The 17,118-nt window shown below is 37.9% G+C and overlaps 1 protein-coding gene across 1 annotated transcript in view; it reads left to right on the forward strand.

Annotated features, from left to right (window-relative positions):
• The window catches only part of Guca1c (guanylate cyclase activator 1C), a 30,278-nt gene that overhangs the window by 3,242 nt on the left and 9,918 nt on the right, over window positions 1–17,118 (forward strand). Inside the window, 1 exon segment of the mRNA XM_027943243.3 lies at window positions 15,727–15,876. Coding sequence (XP_027799044.3) covers window positions 15,727–15,876 — 150 coding nt within the window.

A 17,118-nucleotide genomic window follows, 5' to 3' on the forward strand; every position in this document is an offset into this window, starting at 1 on the left:
TATACTTCAGCTAAACAAGCCTATTAGAACAGCGCTTAACATAAAAGTAAACAGGTCCTGAAGTTTGGAGGGTAAAATTTACAATGATTCCTTTGGCTAATCACACACCTGAGGGCCTCTCCTTGGCACTTCAGTATTACTTCTTGAATGTCCAAGATGTCGGGTAAAGGGGTCCCTTGTCCACTGTTGGTGGACATGTAATTGGAACAGTCACTGTGGAGAACAGTATGGAGAAAAATAATGTGGAGTTTCCTCAAGAAAATGAAAAATACTACCCTAACTAACATATCATCCTGCAATCCCATTTCTGATACCCAAGGAACATGAAATTGGTATGTTGGAGAGACATCTGAACACATTGTAATGTTACTCACAATAGACAAGATATAAAATCAAGCTCACTGTCCATCAGTGGATAAATGGATTAAGACACACACACACACACACACACACACACACACACACACTGAATACTATTCAGCCTTAAAAAGGAAAGAAATCCTGCCACTTGCAACAACTTGAATGAACCTAGAGGACATTATGCTGAGTGAAATAATCTAGGCACTGAATGATCTCACTTATATGTGGAATATAAAAAGTGAAATTCATAGAAGCAGAGAGTAGAGTGGTGGTTGTCAGGGTCTGGGGGTGTTGGGAGTGGAGGGGAATGGGACGATATTAGTCATTGGGTACAAAGTTCTAATTGAGCAGGATGAATAAGTGATATGTTAATAATAATGTACTGGATACCTGGAAATAGTCAAGAGAGAAGGTCTTAAATGTTCTCAGCACAAAAATAAGTCTGGGAGGTGATGCACATGTTAATTAACTTGATTTAATCATTTTATAGACTATATCAATATATCATGTTGTATACTATAAATATATGCAATTTTTATTTGTCAATTATACCTTAGCAAAACTCAATAAACCTCTTTGGATTACCTATGAGATGCCTGGCATCTTCTAGGCATGTTGCATGATGAACACACTTGATCATCACAGTAGTGATGGAACCTACTTCACCACAGCAGCCGTGACAGCTGCACCTCAGACATCCTGGGACCATAACGAGGCTTCCTGTGGGAATCCTTCACTGCGTTTGTGCTGAGCCCAGGATGCCTGAGCTTAGACTACCATCAGGGATTGATGTTGCAGAAATCCTGAGGCTGACTCATTCCTCACAGACTCTTCACCTAGATCAGGTCAGCGCCCTGGTCTGAGAAGTGCCCCCGCCCTCCCTGACTCTCTTGGTATATCACTTTACACACGCATATCTCTGGATAAAATCTCTCCCTTTCTGGGGTTGCATGTAATCCTCAAGAATGTGCCTGAACTTTAACTTCCTAGGGGCTGGGAGCCTCTGTCCACACTGATGCTCACTGAGACACCATCTCCCTTCACCTCCAGATTCACTCAGGGGCTGTTATCTCCACACAGCTCACCTCCTAGGTGGAATTCGCTCTCAACTCCTTCGTACTCCTAGACTTGGAAGCCCCAAGCGATGACCCGGCTTGACTTTACAGAAATGCTTATAGCCCTTTCCTCCAAGCTGTGCCAAGACCATGAATCCCTGGTGCTTCTGCTGGGCCAAACCTGTTGTCCGTCCCCCCTGCTACCTTCTTGGCCCTCTCCAAACAGTGGCCACTTCCATGGATGTCTGCCACCCTCTCTTCCCTCCCTCATTTCACCCTCCCAAGCCTCTGGAATCGTTATCTAGATTATCTAGATTGGAAGTAGCTAGGAAAAAACAGAAAAACAGCCTCCAAGTCCCCCCCCCCTTTTTTTTTTTTACTGGCACAAAGTTATGCTCTGAAACATAAATAGTGTTAACCACTGAAACTCAAGAGCTAACACTGAACTTCTGATTTCTGCTTTTCTGCTAAGTGACTTATCTCTCTGGAAATGAATCTTTTTTTTTAATTAACCTGTTATTGGTACATTATAATTATGCATAATAGTGGAATTCATTGTGACATATTTGTACATGAACATAACATAATTTGGTCATTTTCACCCCCCAGTCCCTCAATTTAACTTCCCCTCCTCCCTCCCCCTGGTCCCTCTCCTCTGCTGTACTGATCTCTCTTCTAATTTCATGAGACACCCGGGCACCCCCCTTTCTCTCTAGCTTCCACATATGAGAGAGAGCATACAACCCTTGACTTTCTGAGTCTGGCTTATTTTGCTTAACATAATACTCTTAGGTTCCATCCATTTTCCTGTAAATGACATAACTTGATTCTTCTTTATGGCTGAAGAAAACTCCATTGTGTATCTATCACATTCATCCGTTGATAGACACTTAGGTTGGTTCCATATCTTGGCAATGGTGAATTGTGTTTTTGTACACATGGGTATGCATGTATCACCATAGTATGCTGACTTGAGGTCTTCTAGGTAAATACTGAGGAGTGGTACAGCTGGGTGATATGCTGTTTTGAGTCGTAGTCTTTGAGGAACCTCCATAATGATTTCCAAGGTAGCTGTGCCAATTTACAATCCCACAATAATGTGTTTCTTTCCCGCCACATCTTCACCAGCATTTGAAAGTGAGAGTTTCTGTGAATGTAGGGAGAGCTGAATAATGGAAGGGATTGTCAGGGGCGAAGTGACATCATGAACACACACTGCATTCTTATCCCGCTGCACTTGCAAATACTGAGCCTTGGAGGCACCCCGTGGAAGGAAGGTAGAAACAAAGGTGAATAGGAATGGGTCTCTGTTACCAGGTGTGTTCACAATCAAGTGGGGAAGATAGATACATACTCAAAAAATAAAAGGAAGTAAATGAAGAATCCAAGACTGAGGGAGACGAGCTCACCAGGCTTGTTCTCTGGTTCCACACTATTCAACCAGTCTGTTAATGTGTCTGTCCACCTGGATGGAAGGTATGGCCAGGTGAACGCTTCAGTTCCATCCAGGCAGAACAGGAAATGGTAAAAAAATTGCCCTCACTTTTTTAAGGAAGTGAGGGTAGAAGCAGGTGGGCAAGTAGAAGTCATTATTCTGTGTGTTCCTAAACAGTTCACAGCCTAATTGAGAAGAGTCACGTCCAGGGGACTGGCAGTGTAATATAACAGACTATGGCAGGACTGGGCTAACCAAGGCACATTTCTTGGGATTGGGAGATGTAACAATGGCTTAGCTGGGAAAGGCTGGCTAGAAAAGTTGTGACATTTTCAGATCTTGAAAGAAGTGCAGGACTTGGATTTTTACTAATGAAAGTTAACAATGGACATTCCTGTCCCAGTCACTATATTAAGCATTTGTATTTATTATCTCGTAGAATCCTCACCATCATATTACAGAGTAAGTACTATTTTTGTCATTCCTACTTTATAGTGGGCATAGAGAGTTTTTTGCCTAAAAACTGCACAGTACAATTGGGAAGCTGGCAGTCTGACTCCAAGGACAGCACCCTAAACTGGTGTGGTATTCCACCTTTAACAAAGGAGTTGGGAATTACAATGAAGATAACTGTTCAAATTAAAGTACATGGTAGGAGGGAGCATGGTTTGTGAGGTATCTAACCAAGACAGAGGGTTTCTACTAGTGCATGTCTGGGGCCACCCATCCCCAGAATCTCACCTGTATCTATTGCTTCCTGTAGATAACCAGCCTTTTGGGGGGATTATACTTGTGTGGTAGCTCAGAGCACTAGGATGCCTGGAGAGTATTAGAACAGAGTCAGCTTTTGGTTCTTGGGGTTTCTGCTCCATGTTCTCATTGCTGTAATAGGTGTGAAGGTAAATGAATAGGCCATACCTATGCATCTGTGTTTTATCTAAATAGAAGGACACCATCAGATTTTAAAATTTAGATTCCTCTAAAAACAATCCCGTGAAAAATAAATGCAAAAATCTTCACTTAGCATGATCTGCTCTAATGCCATCCATTTCCCTGCAAATTCTATGATTTTGTCATTTTTTAATACAGAGCAATACTCCATTGTGTATTAGGGGAGGGGGGATAGTAGAGGATAGGAAAGGCAGCAGAATACAACAGACACTAGTATGGCAACATGTAAATCAATGGATGTGTAACTGATGTGATTCTGCAATCTGTATATGGGGTAAAAATGGGAGTTCATAACCCACTTGAATCAAAGTGTGAAATATGATATATCAAGAACTATGTAATGTTTTGAACAACCAACAATAAAAAATTAAAAAAAATAAAAATAATAAAATTAATGTTAAAAACTTGTGCTAATATTAGATAAAAAAAAGATTTAAATGGAAGACATAATTCTTTAGTAGGAGAAAATAGGGCAAAAGCTCTAGCACATACAAACATATGAACAAGATTGCATCAAAAGCTTCTGAACAACAAAGGAAATGATCCTCAGAGTTGAAGAGTAAACCTATAGAATTGTAGAAAACATTTGTGAACTGTACATCTGTAGGCGGACAATATCCAAAATATATCAGGAATTTCAACAGCTCAAGAATGAGAGAACAAATAACCTGCTTTTTAAAAAATGGTCAAAGGACCTGAACATTTCTCCAAAAAAAAAAACAAAAAACAAAAAAAAACCCATATCAGAGGTACATGAAAAAATGTTCCACATCACTAATTGGTAAGGTTTAGATATGAGGTGTCACTCAAAAGGTGCTGTGAATGCAGGAATATTCAGAGGCGAAGATTGTTAGATTATGAAATCTGTTCCTTAGTCCTTCCGGGTTAGAATGTACCAACTGGGTGGTAACTGTTGGCAGGTGGGCCTGACTGCAGGTTGTCACTGGGGGTGTGCCCTGGGTTTGTCTTCTTTGTAGCCCCCATTTTCTCTCTCAGCTTCCTGACCCCACCATGAGCTGAGCAGCTTTCCTTTGCTAGAACCTTCCTCAATATGTGCTGCCTCCCCTTGAATCCAGAGTCAACCGTCTATGGACTGAGACTTCTGAAACCATGAACCCCAAATAAATGATGCTCCCTAAAAAAAATAAATAAATAAATGCAAAAATCAAAGCAAAACAACAGCAACAACAACGACAACAAAATCTTGTGTCAGATTAAGGAAGGCAGGGGTGAGGCCATTTCTCACAGGCAAATGGGGTAATAGCTGCCTTCTTATTGATAATAGGAGGGTTTGGGGAAACCAGTCAAAAAGACTTATCAAAAGTCTTTGCCTCAACCTGGTGCAGTGGTGCATGCCTGTAATCCCAGCAGCTCAGGAGGCCAAAGTAGGAAGATGGCAAATTCAAAGCCAGCCTCAACAACTTAGTGAGACCCTGTCTCATTGAAATAGTTCCCCTAGTTCAATCCCCAGTATCAAAAAAAAAAAAAAAAAAAAGTCTTTGCCTCCCACAGGAAGCAAAAGGTCTCACTGAGAGATGTAAATGATTTCATTTATGGGGTTTGAAACTCAAACCACAAATAGAGTGAGAGTTTAATTCAGAACATCTAAATACTAGGATAAACAAAGCAGAAAAGCTATTTTACCTTAGCAGTCCCAGACAGACTCTGGGGATTGGGAATGAGGGAAGGGGTGAATTAGAAATATGGATGGTTAAACCTGTTAGAGAAAGAAGACTAAGAAGTAGCAGCCTGTGGGGTGGTGCATATGGTCATTACAATGTACGGGATAATAACTCACCTATAAATCTGTTTACAAATCAAATCTTAGCTTTGATGTACCAGAAGTCCTTGATGTTACTTTCTAAATGAGCCCTTTGGCAAATCTCTTTATAATACGACTCACAGCCCAACCCAGCGACAACAGAGTTAGCCCCTTGGGAAGAACCAGGATTCCTGGGCTCCTGTCCCAGTTTGTCCCTTACTTGCTGTGTATAATCTTGGACAAAACAGCTAATCTCTCTGTATCTCAAATTCTTCATTTCCAGAACAGGGACAAGACCTATCCCGCCTATATTGTCATTGAGCTCATGTGACAAAATGTAGGTGAAAGAACTTTGGGGGAAAAAAAAAAAAACTACACAACACAGTTAGAAAGAGATGCCTTGCTTATCAGCAAAATGCAGATAGCGCTGACCTCAGCCCCCTCAGGTTTGATAACAGTTCTGACTAACAGTACTTCTTATCAAGCTTGAATTATATTTCCAAAGAAAAGGGTGGGTTTTTATGAATGCAGGCCTTGTTTTCCTGCTTTTCTCATCTCAGATTTACCCTAGTGCTTTGGACATTTATTTGTGTTCTTTGGACAACATTTGCTCCTTGCGATGGTTGCCAAATGCATAATGAAATTAATTAAATGGTATTTTGCCTATTTTCTTTGATAGTCCTAAAATGTAAATTCAGTATAATTGACGATTTTTGACCAGGACACATGTGGGGCCTCAGCTCTACTTGAAATTCATAAGTGACCTTTGGTTATATGAGTTTTAGCTTCTCTCTGCGTAGGAGTGCTTAGCAATTAGAGCCAGAAATCTGTCTTTTAACTTGTATGGTACTTGCAGCTACCTGCAATTAACCCCTGACTGCCTGCAACCTATACCTCTGTATCAGGTTGTTTGGTTTACAAGGTGACCATAATTACTGTTGCTCCTCATAAACCATATTTACTAGAAACAAATGACTACCTATTCCATTGCATACTGTTCAGCTACAATCTCCTAAGGTTAAACCAAGGCTACTCATTCCAAAGCCACTTTTAATAGAACTCTCAAGAAGCATTTATTGTGATAATAAAACACCTCATATTTGTTGAGCACTTCATAATTTACAAAGAATTTTCACATATATAACCAACTGTCAACATTTTGCCTGAGGTTTTTCCATAATATTCCCTGTTAAAGACATCAGCTTTACCGGCTGACATACTTTAAATGTAAGCTCTAGAAACTCATATATATTTTAATAAAATCTGTTGCATTTGTGGATCTTAATTCTGACTATGAATTCAAAACACCTGGGAGCATTATGAAACATATCAGTGACTGGGCTTCTACCTAAGACCAATTGAATCAAAACAGTAGTTTCCTTTTTAACCTTCCAGGTGATTCTAATGTGCAGCCACAATCTGATTGGCAGAAAACGGTTCAAGGCCCATTTCTATCATCAAAGAGCTGAGGACCATGAGGACATAGGCGAAGGGGATTCTGGGCTCAAAACTTCTAATTCTGAAGCAATGCTTATGACTACTGTTTTAGTTACAGTATTGAAAAATACAACCTTGAGCAAGTGATGTAGTTGTATTAATTTTACCATCAATTCTGCCATTTTCTACATCCTTAACTCACCTCTTCTATTCAGTAAAGAACACAGATCTAGGCTCTTACACAGGAAATAAAAAAAATTCTCAGGAGACTGATGGAGTGAATCAGGGTGAAGCTAGGTTTTATTTATTTTCTCTGTTATGAGTTTAGGAAGACAGATGCTTGTAATAGTAAATCTGTAATGCTACCTGAGGAAATTCCTTGCAAAATACTGCTGTTACTCTAATTGTGGATCTCAAATAGCTCCTCCAGACGTGATCAGACTTGAGTCATTGTCTTGCCCTCCCCTGTCAAATAGACTGACTCCTAGTTCACAGAGGCCCGGACATCTCTAAACTGACTGCATTCTGGGAGCAGATGGTCAGGAATTCCTTATATCCAGGAAACCTATTAATAATCATATTATGAGAAGGCCTTTGTCTCAAACCCTTGAATTTTGTACAGTCATGGTCAAAAATAACTGTGTCTAATCTGCATAAAGATCACATTATAAAACCAATTTACCATATCAGCAGTGTATTTTTCATCCTACAGAGGTGAGTCTCTCCTCTGGACATTCTAGCAATTCCATGTCAGATAGAGATGATGTTTAGTGTTAATATTTGTATCCATATGTAAAAACGAGCTAGTTCATAAACCCTGAGCATAAATAACATTTCTCTTGCAGATTTTTAAAATTTACAAAAGGAATTAGGATGTTTTGAATCTGGTTGGGGTGGCCCTTATTTTGTGTACTTTCATTGATATTCCTAACATATAAATTCCATACAATTGCCAATTGTTGATCAATCACATAATGCTGGCTAGTTGGAGTTTTTATATCTATTGACTGAATAGCCATTTTCAGGCAGATGTTTCAATTCACAGGTTGCTACTAACCTAGCACAGCTGTTAAAATTTCATTGAAACATATCATGTAAAAGAAGGAAAACACCCAGAAGTTTCCAGTTTAGTAAGTTGTGAAAATTCATGACTCTTCCACAGATAGTGATGCTCTGAAAAGTAACACAAAATTGGTGTAGGGACGGAAATGTTTTTTTTTTTTCTTATTTTTTTTAAATTTAAAAATGTTTCTTTGAAAATTAATAGAAATTTGATATTTAAAATGTTAACATTTTTACTATTTTTTCCATATTTTTAAATTGGTGTATTATAGTTATACATAATGGTGGGATTTGTTGTTATGTATTTGTTCATGCACACAGTATAACAACATACTTTGGCCAATATCATTCCCAATGTGTCCCCTGTCCCTCCTCTATACCTTCTCCCTCTTCTTTTCCTCTACTCTTCTGATGGAGATAGTTGTAGTCTGGGTCTATGGTTTGGTAAAATTTTGTTGGAACTGGATTATTTATTTTCCTGAACTACAAGGTATATAGAAATATATGGTACCTCACTAGTTACTGTACAATAATTTCTATGGCTTGTGCTGGGGGTTGTTCTTTTTGGTAATCTCAGGGCCTTGTGCAAGTCTAGCATGTGTTCTACCACCAAACTACGTCTCCAGGCTCCCTAGACTTAGTGATACTAGAACTCAAACAGCCGGGGTTCTTGGTTAATACGGTATATGGTCTCATTGGTGTTAAATAAGTTTATATGTACAAAGCACAATGCCTGGCCTTATATGGATGACAAGTTTACATAATACCAATAATATCACTGTCATCATGATTACTAGTATAATAGTTATTGTTATTCAAGCCTACTTCCCTTCTGAAAATGAAGGAATTCTTCTAGAATGGAAATTGTAGAACTTACGTCAATGAGATGAAGCCAAGTTCCCTCAATGACATTATGCAGTTTATAAATTCATGCCTCCAACATTCAAATCACATGCCTCTGAAATTAGCTTAGACAATATGTCAGTGTATGTTTCTGGAGTCACTCAGGCAAACAGAAAACCATAGCGGAACCATAGCAAGATCAGATGATCTCTGCAGTGAGACTTCACAGGGTAGGAGTGTGGAGGGATCAGTCGGGTCTGCCGTGTGGGTATGAAGCCCCGCAGAGGGGGGAGAAATGCTGAGCCAAAGCAAGGAAAAGGTCTGCAGCAAAGGACAACTGGGGATTCCTAGCCAAACATGTAGGTGAAAACCAAGAAAGTATCAATTGAGGAAGGCCCAGGATGGACACACCAGGTCGTGGAGGGGCAGCGGAGAACATTTCCTGAGGAAACTGTGCTGGAGGCTAAACCCAAGGGTGGTGGAAGTTGGGCTAAGGATTTGAAAATAGAAAAAAAATAACATTTTTGAAAGGTATCAGGTGGCAGGAAGGGGAAGAGGAGAATGAATACCTCTTTTCCAGCTAAGCCAGATGGCACTGGGGTTGGGGTGGAGTTGGAGCTGGAAGTGGTGGCTCTGAGGGACCTTTGCTCTCAAAGTCTCTCTGAAGCTGAGCTGCTTATTGCACCCATACCAGGTTTTCCTTGAGTAACATAGGTGTATAGGTAGCACAGGCTCCAGGTACAGCACCTTCAGATTTCTGAGCTATCTCACTTTACACAGTTCTGTCTACACTCACACAGCTAACACTCAGGAACCCAGCATAGCATACTGCATCAAATGCACCCCATCTATGCAAGTCCATGGTGCCTCTTCTAGAAAGAGGAGTCCATCTTAATGAGTTCTGAGGGCCTTATTAGGAGCTACATAGAAAAAAGGATTGGCTAAGTTTAAATTCACAGTTCACCCACATCCTAGTTTTGTTCCTTTGGCTCACTTTTTTAACCTCTCTCAAAGACAGTTCTGTACTCTATAAAAATGAGACTAATAAGGTGACCTGCAAGGTTACTGTTAGAATTAGAGATAATGCATAGAAAGTGGCTGGCTTCATGACTTAGAACATAGACTTTTTTATATGCTTTATTTTTTTGAAATTAATGGTAGCTCTTACACTTAGTAGTAAATAATAAAAAATATTTTAATATGCATACATGCTTTATATATTAACTTCTACTTACACTTCAAATTGATCATACCCTGAAAATAGTGATTATGGTATGTCATAGACATTGCCTGGAGACTACAGCCCACCTATGGATTTTCTGTTGGGCAAAAGTTCTCAAGATCTTATTTTCCTCCTCCTTCTTCTTTTTTTTTTTTTTCCTTTGATACCAGGGATTGAACCCAGTGGCACTTAACCACTGAGCCACATCCTCAGCCCTTTTTACTATTTTTATTTTGAGACAGGGTCTCACTAAGTTGCTTAGTGCCTTGCTAAATTGCTGAGGCTGGCTTTGCACTTGTGATCCTCCTGCCTCAGCCTCCCAAGTTGCTGGACTACAGGCATATGCCATCATGCCTGGCTTGTTTCCCTTATTTTAAAAATTACATCGTACTACAAAAATAATGGCAGAAAGTAAATTTTTAAACATATATTTTTAAAGATGATGAGAAAACTTAAATTTGATGTCTTTATATATATATATATATATATATATACACACACATATATGTATATATATATACATATATGTATATATATATGTATATATATATATATATATATATATATATATATACACACACACATATATAGAGAGAATATATATTATACATGTTTGTAATATATATTATATTCTCTCTCTCTCTCTCCCTCTCTCTCTCTCTCCCTCTCTCCTTCCTTCTACATAATGAAGTCAAACTGGCCTGGGAAACTGTCATGATTCTATATCCTTATTTCTCATTTAATGCTTTTCTGGAATCCACTCCATCCTAAAAACATGACATATAAATCTATAAACATGTTGGGATTGGAATCATTTTTATTTGCATGCTCTCTCCCTCTTCTTTCCTGAGGACTCCTTGAAGCAATTATGGCTTTTCATGCTTTTACCCCTCCCTCAGGGTCAAAGGACGTTCTGACATCACCAAACTAATTTTTTATAATTTGTGATGCAGAATCTGATAAAAATTGGTGGGATAAAAGAAAGGAATGTTCTCAGGCTAGGGCTGGCATTGAGCAAGCCGGGAACGGAGGCTGCTGAAGATAGAGCAGCAGGGTGTGCGTGGAGAGGCAGATGGGAGAGGAAGCGGGTGTTGTGAAGAAATCCAGAGAGGTCGTGCAACTTGTGTTTGTTCCAGAAGTGCAAGTGAAGACTTTTTATTATTTTGAAATTAATTTTTGATTGTTGGAACATGTTCTTATGAATGTGTCATTCTGGGATGGAAAGGTGTGAGCCCTATTTTTTTCCTAACCAGTTTTAATAAAGTTATGCTAGTTCACCTTGGAATAGGTCACAGTTAAAAAGACCATTGGGAGAGATGGCTGGGATGGCAGAACTACCTACAAAGTAAGATATGGATGAAAAAAGCAATTAAGTCTGTGGTTCCCAAATCTTAGGATATATGAGGCCAAATGGGGAGCTTTTTAAAATGCAGGTTCTTAGAACTACATCTTGAGCAGCTTTGTTATTTGATACTGAGCTGTTTTTTTTTTTTTTTTTTGGTCTGTTTTTGTTTTAGAGATGGGGTAGGGATCTAGGAATCTGTGTATTTCATGACCATTCATAGGATTCTGATGCCAGGAATTTATGGATTCCACCTTGGCTCAGGCCACAAGAACCAGACATCTCTAGACAGTTCTGTGGTGCCACAGGAGCTTCTGTAGCTCAGCTATGGAAATATGAGGTTCAGAGTGTTCCCTTGGGTTACCCCCCAAAAAGCCATTGGGCATTCTCCCTGCATTCTTTTCAGTCACACTTGTAGGGACATCTCTTCACCTTTTCCATAATAATCATCTCCCTCTCCTGCCCTTGAAATCTACAGATCATCTGAAGACAATAATCATTTTTTTCCTCTGATTTACACATAAACATTCACCTAAAACCCTCCAAAATTAACAAAAGCTATTTATCAGAGTAGTGCACATTTTTACAAAATATTAATAGAGAGATAATTGGAAAGAAGAGTTGGCTATGGATTGTGAAGATTAATTCATCTGGCTGCATAAAAGAATATTGAAAGGAAAATGGAAAGATTTGCTTCCAGAAGTTTTTTAAAGAGAATGTCCTGGTCTAAGAGGACAGGTTCCCTCACCCCAAATCAGCTCTGGGTTTAGATTATCCAGGCTGCCTGTTTAAAAACTGTTCAGTGGAAAGTACTTATGCTCATGTCCTGGTAGGGTTTGCCCAGAGCTATGGAGCCTGGATTGGAAGGTGTTATGGGCACACAGGCATTGTGCCTGATAATAAAATAACAAATGTTCTACAGGCAACAATGCTCAATCTAGCCTATTGCCATTCATCATGCAGGTGACACCAAAAGCTGTGATCACTGAGATGGAAATCATAAAGTGAAACAAACCATCATCAAATAAAATTTTTTATGGAAAATCTGGAAGATGACCTTATTAATAAGCCAGGTTTACAGAGAGGATGTTCCTGTGACCCTTGGTAAACTCATCCAGTAACTGCCCAGGGAAGAGCTGTACTAAATGGTCAGATCCAAAGGCCAGAAGAAAGGGCTGGGAGCAGATTAATCCACAGTTGGTTACTGTCCACCCTATTTATTTCCTCTAAATCTCCACTCTTGTTTCCAAAAAAGTAACTGTCCTGTCCTGCCAAATTTGGATATAAGATGTCTGTTAAATATACTTCAGAGTTGTATACCTTTCTTAAGGTAGTTCAGCATTTTTGAGTGCAGGATTTGAAAATTATGATTCTTAAGAGTGACATAGACTATCTCTGTTTCAACTGAAAATGTTCTTTATCAGTTTAAAACAAGGGGAACTACCTAAGCTGGTAATCCTTAAATAATCTTTTCCAGAATTGACTAATAGAGCATAATCTTTATAGAAAAACAGACTCATAAATTGTGATTCATATTTTAAACTATGCATTTAAAGAATTTTCCTAGACTAAAGCTTATCTGCCCAAAAATATCAACCAGTTTCTATAAAAAGGTATACAGCATTTATTTGTTAGATATGTTTTCCTTCTATTAAAAATTCTCTGAGAAGAGGACCCAATCTGCAGATACTCAGAAGATACTCCTGAAAAGGGCTCAGGAGTAAGGATTCAGTCTTCTGTCACAACATTTCAAAATTTCATTGGCATAAGAAGTAGACATTTTTTTAAAGGCACTACATCTCCTCTTGGTAAAGAATATCTACAAAAACCCAACAGCAAGCGTGAAACTTCATGGTGAGAAATCAGAATTTCTCCCAATAATATCAGGAACATGGCAAGGATGTCCATTCTCACTCCTCTTTAACATCATATGGAAGTTCTCGATAATGCAATGAGACAAGAAAAAGAAATAAAAAGATATACAGATTGGAAAGGAATAATACTGTCTCTGTTTGCAAATGACATAATTGTCTATATAGAAAATCCAAAAGAACTGATAGAAAAACCTCCTGCAGTTAATGAAGGAGTAGAGCGCTATTGTAGGAAACAAAGATACTATACAAAAGTAAATCATTTTCCAATATACCAGTAATCAACATGGGGTGTATGAAATAAAAAACACAGTGCCTTTTACAGTAGAAACAAAGAAATGAAATAGGTATAAATACAACAAAATAAGTACAAGGTCTATATGAGGGAAACTACAAATCTCTGGTAAAATAATTCAGATAATTAATAAATGGAGAAATACTCCATATTCATGAATAGGTAGACTCACTATGGTTGAGATGTTCATTTTCTCAACTTGATCTAATGATTCAATGCAAACCAATCACAATCTTAGCAAGTCATTTTGTGGATATTGACAAACTGATTCTAGAATTTACCTGCAGGGGCAAGACCCAGAAAAGCCAACACAATATTGAAGGAGAGGAGTAAAATTGGAGGACTGACACTACCTGACCTCAAGATATATAATAAGATGTACCAATTAAGACAGTGTGGTGTTGACAAGAGAGAAGACAAATAAATCAATAGTACAGAATAGAAAGCCCAGAAATAGATTCACATGAATATGTCCAGCTAATATTTGACAAGGAACAAAGGCAAGCCACTGTGAGAAAAGACAATCTTTTCAACAAATGGTGTTGGAACAATTGGACATCCGTATGCAAAGAAAAAAAGTAATCAAGACAAAGACCTTATACCCTTCATAAAAATTAACTCAAAATGAATCACACTCTTCAACACAAAATGCAAAGCTCTAAAACTCACAGAGAAAACATAGGAGAAAATCGAGATGATCTTGAATGTGGTGATGGCTTTTAAAAAAACAACACCAAAGGTGTGCTCCATGAATGAAAGAATAAGTTGGAGTTCATTAAAAGGAAAATTTTCTGATCTGCAAAAGACACTGTCAAGGAATGAAAAGATAAGCTACAGACTGGGAGAAAATATTTGTCAAAGATCCCGCTGATAAAGAACCATTATCCAAAATACACAAAGAACTCTAACTTAGCCATAAAAAAACCAAAAACCTGATTAAGAAATGGACCAAAGAAGATACATGGATGGCAAATAAACATGGAAAGATGTTGAATATCATATGTTACTAAGGAATTGGAAATTAAAACAAGGTGATGCCATTACATTCCTTTAGAATGGACAAAATTCAGGACTCTGAAAACACCAAGCTGGTGAAGATGTGGAGCAACAGGAACTCTCATTCATTGTTGTTGGAAAACAAAATTAAGAGCCACATTTGAGTTGGTGGTTTCTTAAAAACTGAACAAACCCTTACTATACTATCCAAATACCTTATATTTACCAAGTGGAGTTGAACACATATATCCACACAAAAATCTGCACTTGAATATTTTAGCAACTTTATTCATAATTGCCAATGTAGAAGCGATCAAGATGTCAGTAGGTGAAACAATAAACTTAGGGTATATCCAGATAATGGAATATTATTCAGTGCTGAAAAGACATGAGCTATTAAACCATGAAAAGACATGGAAGAAATTTAAATGCATATTATTAAGTGAAGAGGTTAATATGAAGTGACTATGCACTGTACGATTTCAACCTTATGATATTCTGGACAAAGCAAAACTATGGAGACAATAAAATGATCACTGGTTACCAGAGGTTAAGGAAATCTGAATCAGCAGAGCACAGAGGATTTTCAGGGCAGTAAAAGTACTCTACATGATGCCATAATCATGGGAATACCTCATTATTCATTTGTCCAAACCCAGAGAATTTATAACACTAAGAGTAAACTCTAATGTACTGTGAGCTCTGGATAAAAAAGGTGTGCTGGTGTAGATTCATCAGTTGAAAAAACTGCCCCACTCTTGTAGGAGGTGTCAGTAATGGGGAAAGTTGTGCATGTGTAGGGATAGGGGACACATAGGAAATCTGTGCACCTTCTGTTGAATTTTGCTGGGAACCCAAAACTACTCTGACAATAATGCATATTTAAGGCATTTAACCATAAAATTAAAGTACTTATTTCTATAAATGGTAGGTATCTATTATTTTTTAACAAAATACTAGGGAAGAATTTATGCTGAAATATGTTGGGTTGTATCAACTTGTTCTAAAGGTCCTATTCATGAATGATCACTTATCAAGTAAAAAACAATTGCTCTTCTTAAATACTTATTTACCTTTCTACCTTTCTTTCCATAGGATGGATTTATCGACTTTATAGAGTTCATTGCTGCCGTAAATCTAGTGGTACAAGGAAAAATTGAGCAAAAATTAAAATGGTATTTTAAACTGTGTGATTCTGATGGAAATGGTTCTATTGACAAAAAGGAGCTACTGAACATCTTTGTGGTAAGTGGTAGTGAAGTATCCTTTGCAAGAACAGGTGACAGCTTCCCATGTAGTTGGATATTCTTGGGATTGACATGTTGAATTGCTGAAGCAATGTGAGTCTCACTTTTCCTTTTGGTAACTGAATGTGCAACTGCAAATTAACATTTTTTTTTCTTGGTGCAGTCCACTCTGAAGTTCACAAAATTTTGCAGAGCATTGGGATGAAAAAGGAAATAAATATGAATTTCTAAAGCAACTGGTATTTTTTCTCTGCCTCAGTGCAGAAAGTCTTGCGAGAATCCGTTAAAATGCAAGATGGTTTATAAATATATAGCAAGATACATGAACTAAGATTGAAGTACGTAAGGGCTAATCTTCTGGAACTGGACCGATATATTTCTAAGAGCTAGATCAGGGATCTCAGATCCTTTCCAACACTAAAGTTCAATGAGTGCCTTTGTAATTCACCCTCCCAACTCTGCCCCCAGTGGAGTAGGAGGTAGTCATTTTAATGGTATGAGATAAAAAGGATCCAAGAGCAAAAAGTAATTAAGCAGGACACTGTACCCAAATGAAAATAAGAGGTACAATAAACACTATTAAGGTGATACACTGTCTTGTAACATGGCATGAAAGAGAGTTAAAGTCAGATGTCTTAGAGATAATCTGGTCCAAATTCTTTTATAGACAATGGAGCTAAGTTATAAACAAAGTATGCAGGAGAAATATCAGCAAAAAATGCTAGAAAAAAATAAGTGGGTAAAACTATCATTACAATCAGACATCTTAACAAATGGACAAAGCGGATAAAAATGTAAAGCTAAGTAAGCAAATGTAGAGTTAGCCAACATGAATGCCATTCAATACTGGCATTGTTACCACTTCAGTCTCACAGAGGTCATTTGCCAGCAACAGCAAGAAAAATGTACTGATTCACTTTGCAATTAAACTCTCTAAACATGAAAATTCAGAAATTCTGCATTTATCTGACATGTTGCACCACAAAATCAGGAATTTAAAGTATCCGATGGAGTCTAATCTCACATAAATTTAAAATACACTTTTAAATGAATATACCCTAGGTTATTCTACAAACAATTAAGATGTAAACATAATAGCATAAAAATCTTAGGGAACACCACCAAAGCATTACTCATAACAAATTTCCTGGAAATGTGATAGTCTGCATCAGGCAGCTAAAAATCACCTTTATTTTAGAGTCAGCATTACTTACTTTTCATCAGAAAAAGCGATCATAAA

The sequence above is a fragment of the Marmota flaviventris genome, chromosome 8 (genome assembly GCF_047511675.1).
Source record: "Marmota flaviventris isolate mMarFla1 chromosome 8, mMarFla1.hap1, whole genome shotgun sequence".
Taxonomy (NCBI): domain Eukaryota; kingdom Metazoa; phylum Chordata; class Mammalia; order Rodentia; family Sciuridae; genus Marmota; species Marmota flaviventris.